General features: G+C 28.1%; 1 protein-coding gene across 1 annotated transcript in view; it reads right to left on the reverse strand.

Moving 5' to 3' along the window:
- LOC123294687 (sodium-dependent nutrient amino acid transporter 1-like) overlaps positions 1-2,937 on the reverse strand; it is a 57,908-nt gene extending 54,971 nt beyond the window's left edge. The window contains exon 1 of the mRNA XM_044875800.1: positions 2,844-2,937. Within this exon, the coding sequence (XP_044731735.1) occupies positions 2,844-2,846 (3 nt within the window). The 5' untranslated portion in view covers positions 2,847-2,937. The remainder of the gene's footprint in view (positions 1-2,843) is intronic.
- Positions 2,938-23,626: the final 20,689 nt, after the last annotated feature.

The raw sequence follows: 23,626 nt of genomic DNA on the forward strand, positions 1-23,626 counted from the left end.
ACAAAACATGCATGTAATATTACAAAAACATGTTGAAAACTAAACTTAATTGAAAATTTATGATGTATAATAATTATTATAATACCTACTGCACTTAAAAAAGAGGATGTATTCGACCTTCGGCCCACGTGTTTTTGTGTGTTGACCTTATTCTCTACCTTAAAGTAATCACATTCATCAAGAAGTGCTAGACGTAAATAAAGAGATTGATTGCATCAAGAAGTGCTAGATGTAAATAAAGAGGGCTTATCTAAAACACTAAAATTGAATTTTTAAATTTACAATACAATAAAATACTGTGTCCGAAAAATAAGGTGACATTTGAATTTAAACTGCGCGCGTTTGTTGTGCATTATGAATTCCTTCCGCCCGGCCAAACAGTCAACAAGGAATATTATTTGAGCGTTATGCGTCATTTGCGTAACGCTATTCGCCTAAAAAGCCCGGAATTGTGGAAAGAAAATTTATGGTTTTTACACCACGATAATGCACCATCCCATACTGCACTCATTATTCGTAATAATTTTGTCAAAAACTCAATCTATATCGTTTCGCAACCAGCGTATTCACCTGATTTGGCGCCATGCGACTTCTGACTGTTCAGCAAGCTCAAAACACCTCACCGGGGACACCGTTTTGATACGATATAGGAGATTCAAGCCGCAGCGAAGACGAAACTGAAGGCTATCCCGGAAATTGACTACAACAAGTGTTTCGAAGATTGGAAAATCCGTTGGTATAAGTGCATTGCATCGGGAGGGGATAACTTTGAAGGGGATGAAATTGATTTGGAGAAATAAATAAAGAATTTTCAAAATAAATACAATATCACCTTATTTTTGGGGCACAGTTATGTTAATATAAAAATCATTTTTTTAGTTTCAAATCGGATGTATATAATTTAATTAATTATAACTTGATAAATAAAGGTCATTTTTTTGAATATTTATAAAGAAGTTGACGGCTATAAAATAATGGATTTTGTAGAGAAATTTTTAAAGTTATCAATGTCGTTTCAGATAAGAAGACATTGTATTTTCAGATAAGTATAGAAACGTTGAACACTATTTTCAGATAAGAAGAATTCTTTTAGAGAATTCTTAGCATAGTTTAGTAATAGTGCATGTAGGTAAATGTATAGTCCAAGGATAGAATTGACAAGATATTATTTTAAAATTTTACGACATTTAAAACTATTTACTTGTCGAAAAAATCAGATTACTATACATAAATACTGTAATGTATTGTATGGAGTAAAGAAACTATCAAAATAAAAAGAAAATTGTACCCTAATATTTTTCTATTGATACAATAATAAAATTGGTATATATAGGATGACTCAATTGAAGCAAGTAGCTGATGAAATTAGAAACTGTTCAAAAATTAATACTGAACAAATAACTGATTTATTATTTTAAAAAATATTTACCTATTTAAAAAAAAAATTTGATCCATAACTTTTAAATTTTATTTATCTTCTAATCTACTTAAATAGCATTCATGCTTCATAATTTTTTCCTCGACAAACTACAATTATATATAATTATTTGGGTCTTCTAAAATAGCCAAAAAATCATCATAATTATTCATAATTTCACAGAATAAAAATGTTTAGAAGATAGCCGAAAATTTTCAATTTATTCAAAACTAGAAGAATCCGTAGTCTCAAATTGATTGATCAATTTGATTGATCAAAGTCAACAAATTTTAATATGAACAAGGAGACTAATGAAAATTTTTGGGACGTGTTAAACCATGAGATGAACTTGGTTCAAGGTATCCCAATTTCTCTCTTTCTACTTTGTGGAGGGCTGGAAAGTATATCAGTTTTGGCCTGAATAATGAAAATTTTCCGAAGTTTTCAAGTAAAAACAGCCACGATCTTCTTTGTTTATTTGATACATTCTTGGTTACAACCTGGTATTGGGAAACGTCCTAGAATTGCATTATGCACAAGAGAAATTTTCAAAATTTAAATAAACTCTCGACAAATGCGATTTATTCCTTGTAAGCCGATTTTTGGAAACTTAGCTTTAAAATGTTCTCAATCAAGTCGGTTTGACCGTTTAGAGGCAACGATGCCACTGAGAAACACACAAACACACGGATAAACACTTTAACTTTATAACACTCCTTCTTAAATCAATATCAAAGTGATGGTTAAGAACATCAGATGAGATGAAAAGGATATTTAGAGAGCTATCATTTTTTGGAAAAATTTTTTTGGAAATATTTTAATTAAATATTTTAAATATTTCCAAATATTATTTATTTTGGAAAAACCTAATTATATTTTATCATTTCACTTTTCAAAATGAATTGAGCCAGGTTTATTAGACCATTCATTTTCATAGTAATTATTTGTATGTTAAAATTATAGGTATGTCATGCCTTTTCCAAACTAGATTGATTTTGAAGATTATCGCCAATTTTATAGTTTTTTTTTGAGTATGTAACCCTTAACTCGCACTTGACTTAGCTAAGAACACTCTCCGTTAAATTACCTTCCAAATGAAACCAAAAAAATTAAAATCGGATCATCCGTTTAGGCGCTACGATGCCACAGACAGATAAACACACAGACACACACACATAACGGTCAAACTTATAACACCCTTTTTTTTAGTTCGGGGGTGAAAAATCCTTTATATTATAAAAAATAAATTGAACAAAAACCAATTTATTATAAAAAATAAATTGAACCTATCCATTTCGCATTTAAATCATAATAGATGATCAATACTGTAATTATGTAATATTTACGAATAATAAAAACATTTGAATAATAAATAGAGCATAAACAATATATAAATAAAAATACAAATTAAAATTAAAAAACTCACCATGATTGAAATAATAAAACACAACACTCATACACAGAAAAACACCAAACAAACATATACACTCACTAAATCTTAGAAACAATTTATTTAAAAAAAAAAATCAATGACAGAATTAACACACCATAAATTTTTTAACAAATTCTGATTGTTGTATTCTAAGTAAACCAACAAATATGTAATAATTCGTCAATGATTATTACAATATTTTTTTTAAAATAATAAATAAAAATAAAAATGTTGTGTTTACGAAGTATACAAGAAATATTTAGTAGGTACCTTATGCTCGGTACCTAATTAAATTCGTAACTGGCAATTATCATTTTTAAATTAAAGAAAAAAAGAAAAAAAAAACTCTATTCTAAGGGGGTATTTATTTAAAGTAATAGAGGTAGGTAGGTAGTAGAGATACGTATAATATTTTTATTTTATATACAATTATGTATATTTATTATTATATTCATATATTGCAAAAAAATTGTTTTAATATAGGTAATTTTTATGGGTATAGTGCAATCAAATTAAATTGATGTATTCGTTGTGTGCGTAGCCATGGTGGGGACAATAAAATCGATGCCAGCGCTTCCCGTGAAAAATTATGGCGATAATGGAGGCTGTTATGACTAATTTGCCATTCTTTACATGTTAATGTTACAGAAAATGTCAAATTAAAATTATTGAAAAACACTAATTAATTAAACTTAATGCATTAAAAATTGTGAAAATAAGTCAAATTGCACAAATATTATTTTTCAAATGTAAATTATCATAATTATTTATTTAAATTTGTGAGACAATAACATTAAATTTTCAATGTAAGTCATAAATGCAATTCATACAATTATCTATGCATCCATACAATTATATAATTAAAGTAGTGTATCGTTGCCATGGAAACGCCTCCAATAAAACTCACACACGGTGCGAATAGCAGGATTGTAATAAATAATAAAAACAGTGATAAAGATCAACATTCAACAGTAATTTACTTGATTTTTATTTTACGGAAATTTTAGCAGCCGAGTTTTTTAAGGCGTCGTAACTTGCTTTGACTATTGGCTGGGAGGTTGCGGGTTCAAATCCAGGCAGCGGTAGTATGAACAAAAAGTTAATGGGACGGTAAATTGAAAAAAACGTCGTCGCTTTGATAAGAACGAAGTAACCGACTCCACCTACATCATAAAATTAATTGTATATTCGGATGTACTTTAAAAAATAATTAAAGATTAAAGAAAATGATGTGGGTGGTCCTCTGTTATAGACATGGTCTGAAAAACGGAGGTTTAACTCCATTATTATTATTATTATTATATGTATATCAATTACATAACAACCAAATTTAATATTATTTCTCTTGTCTGTTTTTCCTAAGCGGTTCATTTTGAGATCGTGAGTTTATTTTCCTCAGTAGCCAGCACCATAAATTTAAAATAAGGGGTTAATTGTGAAATTTGATAAAGGAACAAGGAATTATTTATTACAAAAGGACCCCGGACCACTGCTTGTGAAAAATGGCTTTCAATCAAATATTGTCAGAGTTTGGGAAAATATTCTTCTTGTCATTCTGAACACATTTCTCAAGCGGCACAAATCTCGCCGTTTTCGAGATATTCCATGTCAAAGTTCTCGGTTTTCAATGAATTTCAAGAGGGTGTTGTAGATATCATCTGCAATCGCATAATTTATTCATTTGTAACTTTGGTAGAAACCAATTCATTCCTGTTATCGTTTCAGGCGTAAATTTTGCGATTACAAATGATATAGCACCCCTCTTGTAGTATATCATGTGCGATTCAATATCACCTCTTGAAATTCAATGAAAATCGAGAATTTTGACATAGAATATCTCATAAACGACATGTTGGCGAGATTTATGCTCATTGAGACACTTGTTCAGATTGATAGAAAAAATATTTTCCCAAATTCTGGCGACATTCGACCGAAAGTCATTTTCCATATTAAGTAGTCCGGGGTTCTTTGAACGTTATACCTTAAAAAAACATAATTGAGATATTTTAATCATTAAAAAGTTAGTTTATCGTCTTTCTAAATAATTGGTCTTCCTTATTATATAATAAGTATAAGCTTTAACGTTGAATGAGCATAAAGATAAAGTTGTTAGTGTATCGATAGAATATCGAAATGTTTGAAAGAATATATAAAATATTTCAAACTGCTTTTATCGCAATGTTACCAGTGTACCTAGAAATTGGTATAAATTATTATTGGAAATTGAAGAAAAAGTTAAATTAATTTAAGATTTCTGTGGGTGTATAAGCTCTCAAAAATGGGTAAGCAAACGTTACAGTTTTCCCACGAAAATACATAGATATTTCAATCAATTTTTAAGCTGGTTTAAAATTTGTCGTGCTTCTTATTCAGTTTTACTATCTTTTTAAGAGAACTACTTTACTTTTTGAACGTACAAAAAGAAGTTTGAGTAGTGTAAGGACGAAATTCAAAATTTGAAATATCTGAGATGATTTTCCTAAATATTTACAATTTTAATGACTTAAATAGAAAATTTTGAATTTATCGGTTATTCGTTATTATTAGTAAAACATGGCTTTATTGAGAAAAAGCATCACAAAAACTGGAAATTTCGTCTTTTATTTTTAGACCAGAGATCACTCATTCTCTTTATAAAATATTTGCTTATGCTTGTACAAGCACTCAAGGTGGATTAAATAAAGTTTAATTTATGAGCTTTCAACAAAATTTTTGGAAATCTTTTAACAGATGCAGTCTTGACTAAAAAAAACTTGTAAATTCCTAGAAACCAGTTGGGAAAAACAAAAATACCGAATTGTTTTCATTCATTAATTTTCCTGATATTATAAATTCATACCATTTCTCCATGTAATTTAGAAGAATGTATATAATTAACTGAAACAATTTTTTTATTTTTGTTTTCCGAGAACCAGGTCTTTAAATATCCCAAGAGAAAAAAACATGAATTAAAGAAGTCATTTTTATAATCATTATACAGTGATTCACCCTCATATTTTCGTTATTGTGTGGTGATGGGTCCCTATTTTTGAGATACTTTATCGAAATCTGAACTTTAAAGACATATCAAAGAGATATCAAAAAATATTTTTAGGAAAAGTTGCTTAGGTTTTTTTTTATAGAAATACCTTTCTAAAAATCCCTTCTAATTTCTTCTTTCTCCTAAGCAAATAGCCGCGTGACTTTATTGTTTTGAAGAAAAATTGTAGGAATGATTTTTTTTAATGGAAAAATTAACTTTTAACCAATTTTGGATTCTCAATATGAAAAGTAAGGCAATGCTATTGGTACAAGAAAACTTTGTATGTAAATAAAATCACTGTGGATATAAAGAACACTTTATTGATGGAATCCATCATTGTATCAATATTTCCGCATAGTATGATTCCTGTTAATGTATGTAAAGAATGTTCCAGGCAGATATATGAAATACCAAGGTAGATTTTTTTCAGTGTATATTTTAAGAAATGATACAAAAATATGACTGGTCTTTTGCACTGTTGTCAAGTGGTCAATTACTTAATGTTATAGAGGTGTGCTAAACTAAAGTCAGACATTATTTAACTCCATGAAAATAAGGCTGACTCAAGTAAGTTCATCTCCTCATGAAAAGAGCTAGGTAGTAACAGAGAAGATGAGACATTGTCTCCTCCTTCTCGCCACTGTGACAGTTCCTGCACTAGTAGTGATACACTGCCGGGCCCAGGCGTTCAGCATGCCTGCCGCCCAACCAGTGTCCTGTAATAGCCGCAACAACTTTGCGGACAGAGACCATATCTGTCTTGTAGTATCACAAGTACGTTCCTCCTTCCATCTAAGATTGGCTCTTTTCAAGATATCTTTTTTGAGGAGCAACTTGCATGTTCTTGAGGGTTAAAATGACCCCTCCTGGAAAATTTTTCTCATTCATAAAGTTTTCTTGTTTATTCATTGTCTACATAATTTTTATATTTTCTAATAGTATATTTTTAGCAGGTAATAAAAAAGTTCTGGTAAGTGTTTGACTCCATTCTAGTGCACATAGTAAGAAAAAAAACTTAACTTCTTTTAAATTTAAATCAAAGAATTACAAAAGATTGATTTTTTATAATAAACTTTTTTATTTTATTCTTCTAAAATGTAATAAGTTAAAAATAAGTTATTATTCTTTTTCTCTTTATAAATATAAAAATTTAATAAATTAAGTTTGGAAAGTTTGAATATAAAACTTTTGAAATAACCGTGAGAAGTGCTAATGAAAACACGAGAATTAGTTTTCTAAACATGTACTTAGTATCAGTTTGTTGATAATAAAAATAATAATAAGTTTTCTTTTCTATTTAGCAGATTCTAATTTTTTTCGAAGACTATTTTTTGGTATTTAGTAACAACTTTGTTTTCTTTTATAAATTGATATTAATTTATTTTTTGAGAGCATAATTTAAGGTAGTTCCTCCGAAAATAAGTGTATATGTGAGACTACTCTAGGCGAAATAGTTTAGGAACAATTTGAGAATATTTTTAAGATCTCAACTCCTCGGTAGTTAAAAAACGAGCTTTTTATCAGGATTCCAGCTGATCATTTTCATTGAATAAAAAGATTATAGAACGATTATAGCATTCGTTGATATATTTACTTTTTTGTAGAAATTTTATATCATTGTTATTTAAAAAGATTGCATACTGTGTTGTTGATATTTGTAATTTTTTAAGTACTTTTCATGTAAAGTTTGTACTTTTTCGTGCTTGTATCTTTTTCTTGTAAAATGGATTTAAAAGATTTTCATTCTTCATGTGAGCATTATTGCAAAAATTCTCTGTTTAGCTATCAAAATTTCGGCTGATTTATTTCACATTCTTATATATTGCTTGTTTTGCCTTTGAAATTCATGTAAAATAACATTTATCGAATTAAATTCAGCTACAAAGCATCGTAGGTAATTACAATAAATGTCATATAATTAACTATTACAAATATGGCGAAGCCGTACATCTAGATAACATTCTATGTCTATAAAGCGTCCTGCAAGAAGGTTCCAATTAAAATCGGTACACGGGGTCTTCCTTACTAGGATTGTCGAATAGCCTCGTTCTTGTCTTAAAATCTTATAATAATTAGCATAATTAAAAACGAGTTCCGCTTGATATATTTTTCTTTGTATGCAATTTTTTCATATTCTTATTAAATGAATTGTAATTTTCCAATTTAATGTTAATAAAATTTCCTTTCATAAGAAATAATTCACTTTCAAGTAGAAAGTGTGGATAGGGTTTGTACTGTTTAGAACCGTATGCGACCTACAGTTTCTATATGTTTCTACGATGTTAAATGCTATTAGAAATATTACAATTAGGCCAGTTGATATTAGACAGGTCGTGTTAAAAGAAAAAATGATAATAATTGAGTAATTTTTAAGTTCTTCTTCGTTTGTGTATGTGAATAACTGTTCTACACGCCATTCAATATTTGCTACATTTTAGGGGAACCCCGAACAAAAGTGTATACAGACACACCTTGGTAAAACCGCATTTGTCTAATATAATTTACCTACCATGTATTTAATTAAAACTTCCATGTATTTCCCATTTATTTACGAGAATCTTTGTTTTATGGTTTGATGTATCTTTATTTTTTTAATTTTTTATTGTCACGTCTTGTGGTTTTGAAATTATTCTAATTTTCACCGATTCAAAGCAATTTATATATAAATGAATAGCATTCTTTTCCTTCTGACACAAAATTGCAAAAACTAGGTAGGACCATTTTAATTTCTGTAAAAATATAGGCTGTTAGTTGTTATATATCAGGCTGTCTTAATTTACACCCCGACAACGGTGAGGGTAATGTGTTTGACCGGTATGTATGTCTGTTCATCTGTTCTCTCCTAACTTCTAAACTACTTATCATAATTTGACAAATTAGATAACGTTGAAAGCGTCTTGAGCGTTCACCTGGCTTATTAAGCTATGTGAAGTCACATTAAATTGAATATGGCGTCCTCTAGAGGGCATAAAGTCATGAACTAAAAACAAATTTTAATTTAATGATACCGTGTTAGGTATCAAATGAAAGGGTATAATGAGCACTTTTCAAATATACCTTTTTTTTTATTTTTTATCACAAATGTATTAAAATTACAGCCTCGAGATAGTTTAAATAAAATAAAGTTCAAAAACTAAAGAGCTTGAACTTTCATTTATTCTAGTTCATCTTCCAAATAATTTTTAAAAAAAATCTAGAAATTTGATAACGAAAACACAGTTAGTGCGGTACCAATGCAGAATTAGAAAATATAAAATTTGTACCAACCTTAGAGGGTTAAATATAATAAAAACACCACAGGAGCTGTGTTTTTTTAAAATTTGTTTTCATTTTTCAATTATTTTCAAATTTTTCAGTTTTCACCACTTGAAATGTATATAAATTATTTTTGTAATACAATGTTTATTAAGAATATTAAAAATATAAATTTCCATAGCTAATCTACCGTCTAATTAACAAAATTGTGGGTTGTTTATTATTATGTTTGTAAAAGTGTTTTAAATTAGGCCATTTCAATTCAGATACTCTCGGTATATATAATCCATACCCATCTATATAGTAAAATGTAAATTTAATGACTTTTAAATCCAAATGTAACAACATATGACAATTAATTAGTACCCAGTTGTACATATTACAAACTATATAAATTAATAATTATTTAAAGTTTTAAACATTTGTTGGTATATAACCATTATTTTATCTATTAAACAAATTCATAATTATTCTAGTTTATTGTTTATTTATGTTTTAATCATCTATTACTATTTTGAAAAAGTAATCGAATTTTTATTTATATTTTTTAATTTTGTTGCTTCTTTTTTGATTGTGTGAAAATTTTTGGATATATCTGTAACGAAAATTTGAAAAACTTTGCTAGCATTCTTCAATTTATTGCCTTGGACTCAAGGTGATGATTTCATGGGTTATTTATTTTTATTTTTATAAAAACTGTAGTTCAGAAAACTAAAAAATAAATTGTACATTTCTATTTACATTTAAAAAAAAAAAAAGGATTAAGAAAGGTAATTCAAGTTTTTAACTATCAACTATTAGCTAAATGTTCTGCTGAATCGGTTTTCTTACAACATTGGATTCCTTACAATTTCATGGATGGGTATATTTATACTATCTATACTGGGTAATTACATATTAACAAACTTCAGACATTCCTGGTATCAAAAGAAGCAAAAAAATTATTATGTAATAAAGGTCATAAACTTTTCATTATTAAGATGCATAAATAATTTTTTGACATTCCTTACATAACAAGACAAAAACACATCAAATACTTTTCATTGGCGAGAAATTCAATCATAAATCTTTAATTTAAATAACTATATGATGGTATATCTTGATTTTGATATACCACTGTCTGTTGGCTGCGTATTTCTAAATCCGGGTCGGCTTATAATCCATGTTTTTCAAAATATTTATTGTTATTTAACACAAATGATTAGATTTTTATGCCGTATTATATTACCTCACAAATTATTTGCATTTAAGGTTTTTTTTTAATCTATGGAATTTTTTTGTTTAAGTAAAATAAATGAAATTGATAAATAAATTCCAAAAAATAATAGCTCATTATCATATTTATAAATATAAAAATGTCTTTAAAGTGATAATACCAAGCGATAATAAAATATTTATTGGCAATATAATAATTGAAGGCATATCATTCTTTTTTAAAGTAATAACTAGCTCATATGCGATTTTAAATGCACTGTCAGTTTTATTTGGATCTAATAAATTGCAAAATAAATGTAAATGAAAATTATGTGTAGGCTATAAGCATTTTTTTTGGAGGCATTCTAACAGTGGATGTTGGTGGCGTCCAGATGATAGTCCCGATCAGTTTTTAGTGTACGCAGTATAATGAGCAATAGACCATCGAGTGAGTTTCAACATTTTCCACAAATACTGATTTGTTATATCAAAGGAAATGAATTATAGAGATATAATTCAATTGAAATAAACGGGTCTATAAAAATTTATTTAGTAGAAGGGTTATTATATACAAAAAGTATATAATTATAGATTTTGTTCAGATTAATATTATTATAATCAAAATAGTAAATAATATAAAATTTAAAAGTGATCACCTTGCAATCATAATGAATGAAGTATTACCATGGCAATCACTTCTGTAGGGTCCGTAGGATAAATATTCACTCCATTCATATGGAGTTTTTCTCGATTTTTTCAAGGGGTACCTTTTAAAAAATTTGCAAAAAATCGAAAAATTTTCGGTACCTCCAATTTCGATAAAACTCAGTATATAAGGTAAAATTGACCCAAAAAGTTCAAAAATCATGTGCATTTGTTGACTGGTCGAATATTTAATGAGATACGGACTAAAATCGGTCCAAATATTACGATATCTCAGAAACTAAGCAACAAATCATTAAATTAACCCAATTTTTATACTTTTTGGGTCCAAATTACCCCATCCACCGAGTTTCACCAAATTCCAAAAAAAATTTTTTTTTGCGTTTTTCTCGAGGGGTACGTACCCCTTAAAAAATTTGCAAAAAATCGAAAAATTTTCGCTAACTCCAATTTCGAAAAAACTCAGTATATAAGGTAATTTTGACCCAAAAAGTACAAAAATCGGGTTCATTTGTTGACTGGTCGAATAGGTTTTGAGATACGGACTAAAATCGGTCCAAATATTGCGATATCTCAGAATCAGTACTTTCTTTCTAGTGCGAAAAGTTTATTTGCCATAAAAAACCACAAAATAGCGAACTTTTTTTAGGAAAATACATTTATTATTATTAGCTTTTTTTCTTAATTTATTTAATTTATAAATAATAACATGCAAACATATTTTGCAATAGAATTATATGTCTGTTTATATCTAGGGTCAAAAATTGCATGTGAATTATATAACTTTCTATGAAGTGCTACGAACCATGAATATTTCCAGTGAAAAGTGTTGAAACATTTACCTATATCTCTTAGTGGATGTGAGTCTTTAGCAAGGTTAATTTTAACTATTCGATTCAAAAGAAAAATGAATAGAAAAAAAAAGAAAATTTTACGGTTGATAATCTATTGTTGAATTTAATTACCATACAGACAGATACTTAAAAATAACCAGTGAAAACAAACAATTGACAGAGTTCATTGTTGAAATACCATGTATAGACAGTATTGATTACAGTCTGGCCACTGTTAAATTATACATACATACATGTCACACATACTATACAATTTGCGCCGAATTTGAGCCCTCACGGGTACACAGTGATGTTTATTACAATTTGATGATTTTTTACAATTAAAATTTTGTTCTATTTCTAACGGTTTACAAGATGGGTCTTACGTAACCAAGACCCAATTGACCTATGTTGCTCATTTACGAACTTGACCTTACTTTTTACGTTCTAAGTCCGCTTTAAAAAATTCAGCTTGATATCTCTTCTCGTTTTTGAGTAATCGGGATGACAGAAGGACGGACGACAGACAGACAGACGGAAATGGATTAATAAGGTGCTTTTATGAACACCTATACCAAAAATTTTGTTCATAGCATCAATATTTTTAAGCGTTACAAACTTGGGACTAAACTTAATATACCTTGATATATATTACATATATACATGGTATAAAAAAGGTGAAATAACTTTGTTAAACGATTTTATAGCTATATAAAAGGAAATTAAATATACATAAAACATATTTTTCTTTAAAAGCATTTTTTTGTCTCTTTTATATTGATGATGGAAAATCATGTGTTGTGAAACTTTTTTTATTTGTTTGAATTTCAAGTTATACATATTATATGTGAGATTGGAAAAAACTAATATTATAGGGAGACGAATTGGAATAACTGAGAATCATATTGTTTACTTTTACAAAAGTAATTTATTTCTTTCGGATATAAAAAAAAAGTTTTTTTACAAATAGGGTAAAAACAATTTTTATGTTTTTGCGACATCTATGTTTTCGTTGTGTGCGTAGTCATGATAGGGATCGATGCCAGCGCTTCCAGTGAAAAATTTTGGCGATAAAGGAGGCTGTTATGACTTATTTGCAGTTCTTTACATGGTAATGTTATAGAAAATGTAAAATTAAAATTATTGAAAAACACTAATTAATTAAACTTAATGCATTAAAAATTGAAAAAACAAGAAATTAAATTGCACAAATATTATTCTTCAAATGTAAATTATCATAATTATTTATTAAAATTTGTGAATCAATAATATTAAATTTTCAATGTAAGTCATAAATGCAATCCATACAATTATATATGCATCCATACAATTCTATAATTACAGTAGTGTATCGTTACCATGGAAACGCCTCCTATTAAACTAACGCACGGTTTGAATAAGTTTAACAGAAAGCCATTTTCCTAGTCATATACTAAAGCTATAATATATTCGTGGCTTTGATTCGTAGCTTTGATCGATTATTCGGAGCTCGAAAACTATTCGTTAATAATTTTAATGACCTTGAGAGCTTTTGATTAGAATGATCCAAAGAACATTTAAGGGTTGGTTAGAAAAAATTTCACAGAAAGCCATTTTCATATCTGATATTGCGGAGTCCTTTCATGTGATATTTGATATTACCTTAAGAATACTCTTGTGAAATCTGTGTTATATATAGAGGTAAAAAAAGTTTATTGAATAAAATATATCAGTATTGAAGTATTTGTTTAAATATATGTTTACTTTTCAAATCAAAAATTTGTTTTATGATGTTTGATTTTGCGGTTTTAATATTTGTGTAATTTTCTTGTGAAAAAGGTTAATAAAAGTAAAATGAGTATATGTATCTTTCTACCTTATAGGTAGTCAGATATATGTATGTATGTATATTGAATACATATCGTAAATATTGAATTTTGCACTCGAATGATACGAATACGATATTCACACCGTGCGTGAGTTTTATAAGAGGCGTATCCATGGTAACGATACACTACTTTAATTATAGAATTGTATGGATGCATATATAATTGTATGGATTGCATTTATGACTTACATTGAAGATTTAATATTATTTTCTCACAAATTTAAATAAATAATTATGATAATTTACATTTGAAAATAATATTTGTGCAATTTGATTTCTTATTTTCACAATTTTTAATGCATTAAGGTTAATTAATTAGTGTTTTTCAATAATTTTAATTTGACGTTTTCTATAACATTAACATGTAAAGAATTGAAAATTAATCATAACCGCCTTCTTTATCGCCAAAATTTTTCACTGGAAGCGCTGGTATCGATTTTATTGTCCCTACCATGACTACGCTCACAACGAATAGTAGTAGGTACCTATTTATTTGATAACGGAGCATATGGACGAGTGAGTATCTTTACTTAAATTTACGATATAAAATGTTTTAAGTTATATAAAATACCATACATTCAGTTAGTTTTATATATACATTTCCTATGCATTCTATTATATGCTTTGAGGAAGAAACATTCTCATTTCATTCACCAATAATATTTGTTCAAGGGTTATGATTTAAAGAGATGTTTCAATGCATTTCAATTTCTTTTGTCATCTATAATAATCTATCTGTATCACGATAATAACAATATTTTTATTGCGCACATCACTGGAAAATGACTGAAGCTATCAAGATGATTTTTTGAATGAAATATTATATATTTGATAATGAAATTTAATATTACAAAATTTTATTTAATTTTAAATATATCTTCTTATTTAATTTAATATATTTACAAGCCCATATTATTTTTATTTACTTAATACAGTCAAACCTGGTTAGTGAGAACTGGATAAGTGAGAAAACTCTATAAGTGAGCCAGGACCCATCATTTTAAGCTCCCAAAACCTCTATTAGCGAGAAACAGAAACCTCTGTAAGAGAGAGTCGTTTTTCCCTCATGGATCTCCGTAAGTGAGACTCCTGCTTATCTATACCTCTATAAGCGACAGTCGAGCTTTATTTATTTATATTATTTAGCAGGAACTATTAATTTTATCATATTACATATTTACTACATTCGTACTACCTGTAACTTGTTATTGCTGCGTACCTCTATTCGCTCCGTACGTGAGTTTCGTTTCCATGACAACGATACACTACTTTAATTATAGAATTGTATGGATGCATATATAATTGTATGGATTGCATTGAAAACTTACATTTAAAATTTAATATTCTTGTTTCACAAATTTAAATAAATAATTATGATAATTTACATTTGAAAAATAATATTTGTGCAATTTGATTTCTTATTTTCACAATTTTTAATGCATTAAGTTTAATTAATTAGTGTTTTTCAATCATTTTAATTTGACAGTTTCTATATCATTAACATGTAAAGAATTGCAAATTAGTCATAACAGCCCCCTTTATCTCCAAAATTTTTCACTTAAAGCGCTGGCATCGATTTTATTATCCCTACCATGACTACGCACACAACGAATAAGAGAGAAACGCTACTCATGCACCTGCATTAACGAGAATTTCGGGTTAGTGAGATACCTCTATAAGCGAGAATGAGATTGTGCTCTCTTGAAATCTCGCTTATCCAGGTTTAGCTGAATATTTAAAATTGAAAATGTTTAGATGATACTGTCCAAATACTGACTGTTTCGTTTCTATCACTAGTGAGTTTTTGAAGTTTTAGAAGAGGCCGATTTTTTGAAGTATTTGAAGTTTTGGCACCTGCTAATTGAAGACAATCTGCAAATAACCAACCTAAAAATTCTCCTAGCTTGAGCCACCACAAAATATAATTGATTTTTATTTCTTTAAAATTATTAGATTTTATCTAATAATATAATTAGATGCAATCTACCTGAAATAATTGAAACGTTTAAATTGGATAATTATCGTTTAATTTGATATCAAACATAATTTGAGATACGGACACTGATTATTAATTAGAATAACTAATTACATTAGACATTAAGCGTTAGTTTTAGTGTAGATTTTATCGTATCAAAAACAAGTAACGCATATGTGCCTACATTGATTGCTATTATACATTCGATATTGGAAACTCATCAAATCATTAAGCATGGACATAATAAATGAATATAATATGAGATTTACAACGATATGGCACGATGTTTCGATATTTTTCTTCTTCCTCGAATTGTACTGAAAGATATTTCATAATTCATTTTTCCTTTTCCAAAAAAAAAAAAAGATAGGCATAAAAGTTGCAAGTTTGCAAATGGTTTTCACCACAAAAAGGAATTTTCTTGTCAGAAATCATGGAAACTTTCCTTAGATTTCATCTTTCTGATAGTCGAAAGTATAAAAGTATGATGAATGGCCCTTATTCTTAGTTCTTAAACAATGCCACTATTTGTTGTAGCTACTTTCAACATGAGCTTTCATACTAACCAGAAACAAGAAAAAAAATTGAAAATTTACCACGGTTTAACAGTATCACGCTCTTGTTCTTGTTCTTATTCTTGCAATTATTATACTTCTAGGAAATAAGAATATTTAAAAAATATTTTAAATAAATTTTAAATATGGTAGGAATGCTTAATTCATCAAACCACAGAATTCAGAGTCGATTTGAAATGGACATATAAAGAGAAAAAAATGATATTAAAAATTCTGCATTCCCTGAGAATCGAACCATGACCGAACCACTCTTCCAACTGCGTCACCATGATTTTTGACATTACCTTAGAAAAAACAATATTGGTTGTAGAGACTTTAAACATACTTAAAACATATTTCAAGATGGTACTAATAGACATATTGTCTTCAGTATGGGTTAATAATTTTGTTCCATTTTAGAGACATTGAAAAGCCTGTGTATCTTCTCAATCTTTAAAAAGCTGTGCGCTGCTCAGACGTAATTTTTAAACACGCTTATTTTACCTTAATATAACAACACAAATAAAAAAAATTAAAATTTTTCAATAAAAGTGTTTAAGTGCTATAAAGTATAACATACACAAACAAAGAATCTATTATCCACTAAAGACAGTGGCTTTAAATTGTTTTAACTATAGCTGCTGATATTTGTAAACTTCACATTATTATCTCTTCTACTACATGTATCAATCAGTAAGCAAAGACGCGGTGTGAAATATATTTGTTTTAAAAAAAATATCATATAAGAATTAAGGTGACGCATGTTCAAAAAGCGACAAGAAAATGTTTTGTACGAAACCAATTATCGCTGGCACTATTTAGCTCACAAATAATTTCATCATATTTATCTGGCTTTTTTTTCTTCAAAAATATATAATACTAATATAATATTTATTTGACACTGAATAAGAAAAATGACTGAATACCATTTCAACTTCATAGTATTGACATCGATTTCCTTTTTGTCCATCCCTCGACGCTCAGCATCTCTAAGTAGTATTTATCAATGTGTACTTTACCCATTGCATCTACGTTTGACTATGAAAGAGTTTCTTTATACATACAAGGTGTTCAAGTACCTTTATATACATCTTTTATAAATGTGAAAGTAAGGATGTTTGTTTGTTTGTTTGTTTGTTACACTTTCACGTAAAAATTTGCGAATGGATTTAAATGAAACTGTACAAAAATATAGTTCATACGTCAGAATAACACATGAGCTATAATTTATAACGATAAATTAAAAAATAAAATCATCATTTTTACCATAAATTACAGATTTTGTAAAAATTTAAAATAGTGAATGGAAAACAATTCAAACAATTCATGGCCATCTTTTCTGATATACTCAATGCATTATGACTATTTTTAACACTTAAAGAAATGAAAAACTGTGCATACATTTTAACTGTGTAAAATAGTCCCTTCGAGTGTTTGGGAGGAGGATTTATTATGTAAACACTCTTTTATTATCGTATGTACACACTCGTACTAGTTTATGGCTTGTGCTTGTGATATTAAGTTCTGAATTGTCAATCATAAACTGATACATCTTGTAAAAACAGCAAATATCGATTTTTAAGAAGTCTATAAGCAACGATGTCTAACAAAACACATGTGATCTTGTTTACCGGGGTGCCATTTGTGTGTTATTTACTTTGGATTAATAATACCAAAAGATTAATTGTATTTACAACGAAATTTCTGATACTACTTATTTCTTACCTTGTTTTTAGTACCTGGTATGGCTTATATGTATGTATATAAATTTAATAGATTTATGGCAAAATAAGTTAAATGTTTGAAAATAAAAATAACATATTTAATAACTTTCAAGAAATTTTTGTTTGCTTTTCTTTTGAGACAAATTAAAAATATCTAACACAATATTTCTTCTAATATTTATAAGGAAAAAATTATAATAGAAACTGAAATTTCTCTGGTTGAGCTTTCGAAAAACGGAGCTCTCTAGACCTTTTTGTTTTAAAATATAATTTTTTTGTCTTTTTTTTTTTGAGTTGTAAACAAATAATGTGATAAAATGAATTACTATTATCTTATATATCATTACTCTAGCAAGTTTTGTTCTGTCCTACCTTTATTCCTTTATCAAATCCTCCTTATTCCTTTATCAAATTCCATCATTCACCCCTCATTTTTAAGCTTATTATGTCTAGGTTTGACGAGAAATATTTCCACGGTCGGAAAATGTACCGCTTAGTAAAACATACGCAAGAGAAATAATTTGAATGAAAAAATTTCATAAATATCAATTTTTACAGATGCTCTACTAATACTCTAGGCATATAATTACTATTTTTAATACATGTTCTCCTAATATTAATTTAAGAACTTTGGATTTTTTTCATCACTTTTCGACAAAATTTGTAGATTGGTGGGCTTACTGTTACTACGGGAGTGAAATTCCGTACGGGTCGAGCTAATCTTCTAGATTTGTCCAACTTATTAACGTCTGTCCGAAACAATAATGGATAGTAATTGAAATAAAAGACCTACTTATTAAGATTTATTGACCATCCGTAAGGTATGAAAAGTGGGATTGCAGTTGAAACCATTTAACTCTTTCTAATTTAACTTGTATTGAGCGGTGATATGTATGAAATCAAGCATTGTAGATTCTATCGAAATATATATTTGGGTCAAATAATTTTGGGTCAAACTACACCTCATTTATTTCTCAATAATTACTTTAGTTTAACACAAATTATAGCGTAGAGCAAAAGTATTGGTAGGTACATAGCAACTTCTGTTATATTGGTAATGATTTTTGCTTTATTGAGGTATTTAACAAACATTGTTAAAAGCTTTTAACGTGCTTTTATTTAATTATACATGTATGCATTTAACTAACAATAAGTTTGTAAACAAATCTAATTGATTTATATAACTACGTTCTACAATTTTCATAGAAAACTTTTCTCACACATCTATGAAATTTTAATGAATGCAATTTCTAAATAACAATAGGTACATACCGTCGCATCGTTTGGTATCATAGAGTTTATTTTAACGAGCTTTAATTAGTTTAGTAATATATGTATCTATGTAATGGAATCTTTGAACTTGATTCACCCACTTCAAAACGTTAGAAATAACGATTAACTAAAAAATCTTTGATGGTGGAAGCGTAGATAACATTTCATAATATTATTAATAATAGTTAACGAGATTAAAAAACACGCTTTTTTAGCTAGCTGAACTAAATAAATAATGTCAAAACAGTTGAAACAAAAGCGTGGGGTGCTTTTTAAAATATTGACCTTACTTTTACCAATATCTGTCAATAAAATCTTTATAATAATTAATATCTAGCAACCCACGCTTTATTACGATAAAATGATTTTTTTCTTAATCACTCTATTTTGTTTTTCAACTTATTAGAAATTATTTAGAACTTTTTAGTTCAGAAACGTGTTTTTTAAACTATTATTTATTATTTGAAGTATTTTATTAAATAAGACTTAACCTGTTAGCGGTATGAACTAACTCTAATAGTCGGATTGTTTCAACTTTGTTTGAAACAGTTCGTTCCTCTTTATGTATCGATATAAATAAATTCGAACTACGTATTACACCTTTGTTCGTTACCTATTATTGAGTTCAGATGTAAGTGTAATATAGCCTTATCAGGAGTATTGTTAAATTTTTGTCGATGATACCTATACAAATTGATGCTAAAACAAAGGTTTTTATTTGGAATACGTGTGTAAATTATACAAACGATCTTATTATTCATCGGAATTTTATATCCAATTCAATATGAACGTAATACTATCATTCTATACAGAGTGGTCACAGATATAACTAAATATTTTCATAAAAAATATTTTCCAAATATCTGTAAGACAGTGTTGACAGTCTAGCTTAGAGGTTTTCTCATCTATTTCGTGTATTGCCCATCGAGAATCAATTATTTTTTAGCGCCCAATCGGGTGTCCCATGATACTTCTCGTTTTTTTTCGATGTTTGAACTATATATAATTTATTGATCTTATTAGAAGTAATCTTTAAAAGATGTAACATCTTATTCGTTGTGTGCGTAGTCATGGTAGGGACAATAAAATCGATGCTTGCGCTTTCGGTAAAAAATTTTGGCGTTAAAGGACGCTGTTATGACTAATTTGCAATTCTTTACATGTTAATGTTATAGAAAATGTCAAATTAAAATTATTGAAAAACACTAATTAATTAAACTTAATGCATTAAAAATTGTGAAAATAAGAAATCAAATTGCACAAATATTATTTTTCAAATGTAAATTATAAAAATTATTTATTTAAATTTGTGAGAAAATAATATTAAATTTTCAATGTAAGTCATAAATGCAATCCATACAATTATATATGCATCCACGCGAATATATAATTGATTGATCTTATAAAGAAATCTTTAATAGATATAACATCCTATACAAGGCTGGTTACAAGCTTGAATTAAGTTATTTTTGCTATAATTTCCTTCATTTGGTGGTTCACCCCGCAAACAAAAAAAATTTTTTTGCATGTTAAATTTAAGACACTTTTTTTTGGCTGGGTATGTGTTATGAATAGTAAAAGTAAAATGTAGAATTTTATTTACACCAGTTAAACAAAAAAATGGATAAATTCAATTGAAGAGGATTTGACATATATTATTATATGGTTTTTAACCGACTTCAAACAAAAATGGAGGAGGTTATCAATTCGACTGTATTTTATTTTATTTTATTATTTTTTAATGTTTGTTACCTTAGAACTTTTGACTGGGTGAACCGATTTTGATGATTCTTTATCTGTTTGTAAGCTGATGCTTCCCCTTTGGTCCCATTTAATTTTGGTCCAGTTCTGACAACGGAATTCATGAGAAAACCATAAAAGTCTTAAATTTGCATTAAGTATGCACGACAAGAGGACGAATAACTCAATATCACTTCGATGATTCTCTTTTTAGTGATAAATTAGTTAGTGTACTTCAGATTCACTAAAAATCACAACAAAAAAAAACTTTTTCAAAAGAAAAACTTTTCCAAAATAAATTAAAATGCACTAAAAAGTAAAAAAATAAACGGTAATATAATGTAGTTAAAACTATTGTTATTTTTGGAGTCGGTGTCAGCCAAGGAAACAACTCTGGCAGAACAGTTTTCTACATTAGCTTGAATCCAAAAATAACAATAATTTTAACTACATTATATTACCGTTTATTTTTTTACTTTTTTGTGCATTTTAATTTATTTTTTAAAAGTTTTTCTTTTGAAGTCGGTTTTCTTTTTGTTAAAAGTTTTTTTTTATATGTTGTTTTATATTTTTGTAGTACCTGTGAGCCAAATTTATACGATGAGTATGTAATACAAAACAAACAAAAATATTATTTATTATTCAATGAATAAAATATATGATTATTTTATTAATAATTCTTTTTTTTGTTTATTTGTTTGTTGCAAATACTAAATTTATATATGTTTTGTGTATTATTTATGGGTATTTGGTTTTCATAGCCAAATGAAAATGCAGGTATTTTGGGTAGGTAAGTTGGTTACTCATTCTGTATAGGGGTGTTTTTGGCTAATATTTTTATGGAATTTGTATATAACTCGGATAGATTTAGACTTGATAGAAGATAAAGGCAATATATGAAAATTTCAAAACAATACAATATTTTGAAATAAAAATAATTAAAATATAGAATATTCGTTGTAAAATTAAATTAAATTCACAAACTTTATTAGTCTTAAATGAAAAATGTAAGCAAAATATACTCTTTAAAGTAAAAGCTTTCATCAGCACTTGCTCTTTTATGTTTGTCGCCTTTTGATCCTTCAGTTTCTATTCCAGAACTAGACAGTACAATTTTTCAAATGATCATGATGAGATTTTACCTAAAAATATGGGAAAATTCTGTTTTTTGATAGGTTTTAAAAATAAAAAGAGGGAGATGCTTAAAAGAAGGTAGTTAAATTTTTTTTTAATGGTATGAAATGAATTTTAGGGCGATAATTAGTTCAAGAGAACACAAAAGGTTGCCACCTCAACTAGGTCTCTCGCCCGACACATTATGAAGGAGGTGTTGTGGGAGGAGGGGGGGAGGGGGGTTGCAGTGAGAAGAGGGAAAGTCTAATGTCGTTAGATTTAATTTATTTCATCTACATCAAAAAGTACGAAGTAATATAAATATATTAGAAATTGTCACATTTTGTCCATCATTTTGCACGAAAACTGCCAGTCAGTTTGTTTTGGCATTAATCCTTAAGTATCTATCAGCACTTAACCACAAGGTACAGACATAAAAAATTTACACAAGATTCGGATAAAACGAACAAAGACGAAAAGTCAGCACGATACCAACAAAATAAGCTGAAAAATCCTATAAACACTAAACTAATGAACAAAATCATTTCTTACTACTGTAGTTGCTGAGGTCAAATTCATCGTGGTTGAGATTCAGCAATCATAATGCCCATTTTTGGTTTTTCGATCCTGAGCACGCGGTGAATCGGCAAAATCTTCTAAACCCGTCACTGCCGGGCGAGACCCGTGCTGGAGGCGACCCTAGATAACATTTAGATTCCAAATTCGATAAGATACAGCAAAGATAATTTACTGAAGATGTTTCAATATGATTGTTGATTTATCTTCAATACTATTCAAATAAATTTATGTCATTTTTTTATTCGATGTAAGCAGATGTAATTCATTGATTACAATTTTTAATTAATATCAACCGCTGACAGCTTCTAGGCTAAAAGAATATTTTATATTATTTATTTTATATACGATAACATAAAAAAATTTTTTATTAGTTTGTAGTAGATATGATTTATTTATGGTCATATAAATTGTTTATGTTTATGTATTAGTTTATTGCAAATATAATTTGATATGTAAATAATTATGCAAAAAACCTTTTGCATGATTTATGATGGTATCTTATAAAGAAAATAAATATAATACAGTTGAACCTCAATATCTCGAACTTCTGGAAAACATTTTTTTAAAGCGTCTACTATTTCTCATTGCGTTTTATCTTACTGTTATCCCACCATTTGGTCTAGTTTATTAGCTTGAAAGATAGCGTGTAAATACAGCCTTTTAATGTATGTAGGCAAATCATGCTACAATAGAGTCTTTCATTTTAATATCACGATTCACTTTTGTTTCGGACTAAATGATTTGTAATCAATTTCTTCTATCTTAGTCCAACTTATTGCTGTCAGTTTGGAAAAATAAACTGCACTTGCGCTTATTACATGATGAAAAGTCTTATGCAAATGTGCCTTTAAAAGCTTTAGTAGCGCTAGAAGTAGATTATGTAGTATATATTATGAACAACTATATTGAAGTTGTATGAAGCTATAGGCGAAGATTAAGATTTTTTGGGGTTTGACTGTATTATTGTTGATATTACCTGCATGGTA

This window comes from Chrysoperla carnea, chromosome 3 (assembly GCF_905475395.1).
Source record: "Chrysoperla carnea chromosome 3, inChrCarn1.1, whole genome shotgun sequence".
Taxonomy (NCBI): Eukaryota; Metazoa; Arthropoda; class Insecta; order Neuroptera; family Chrysopidae; genus Chrysoperla; species Chrysoperla carnea.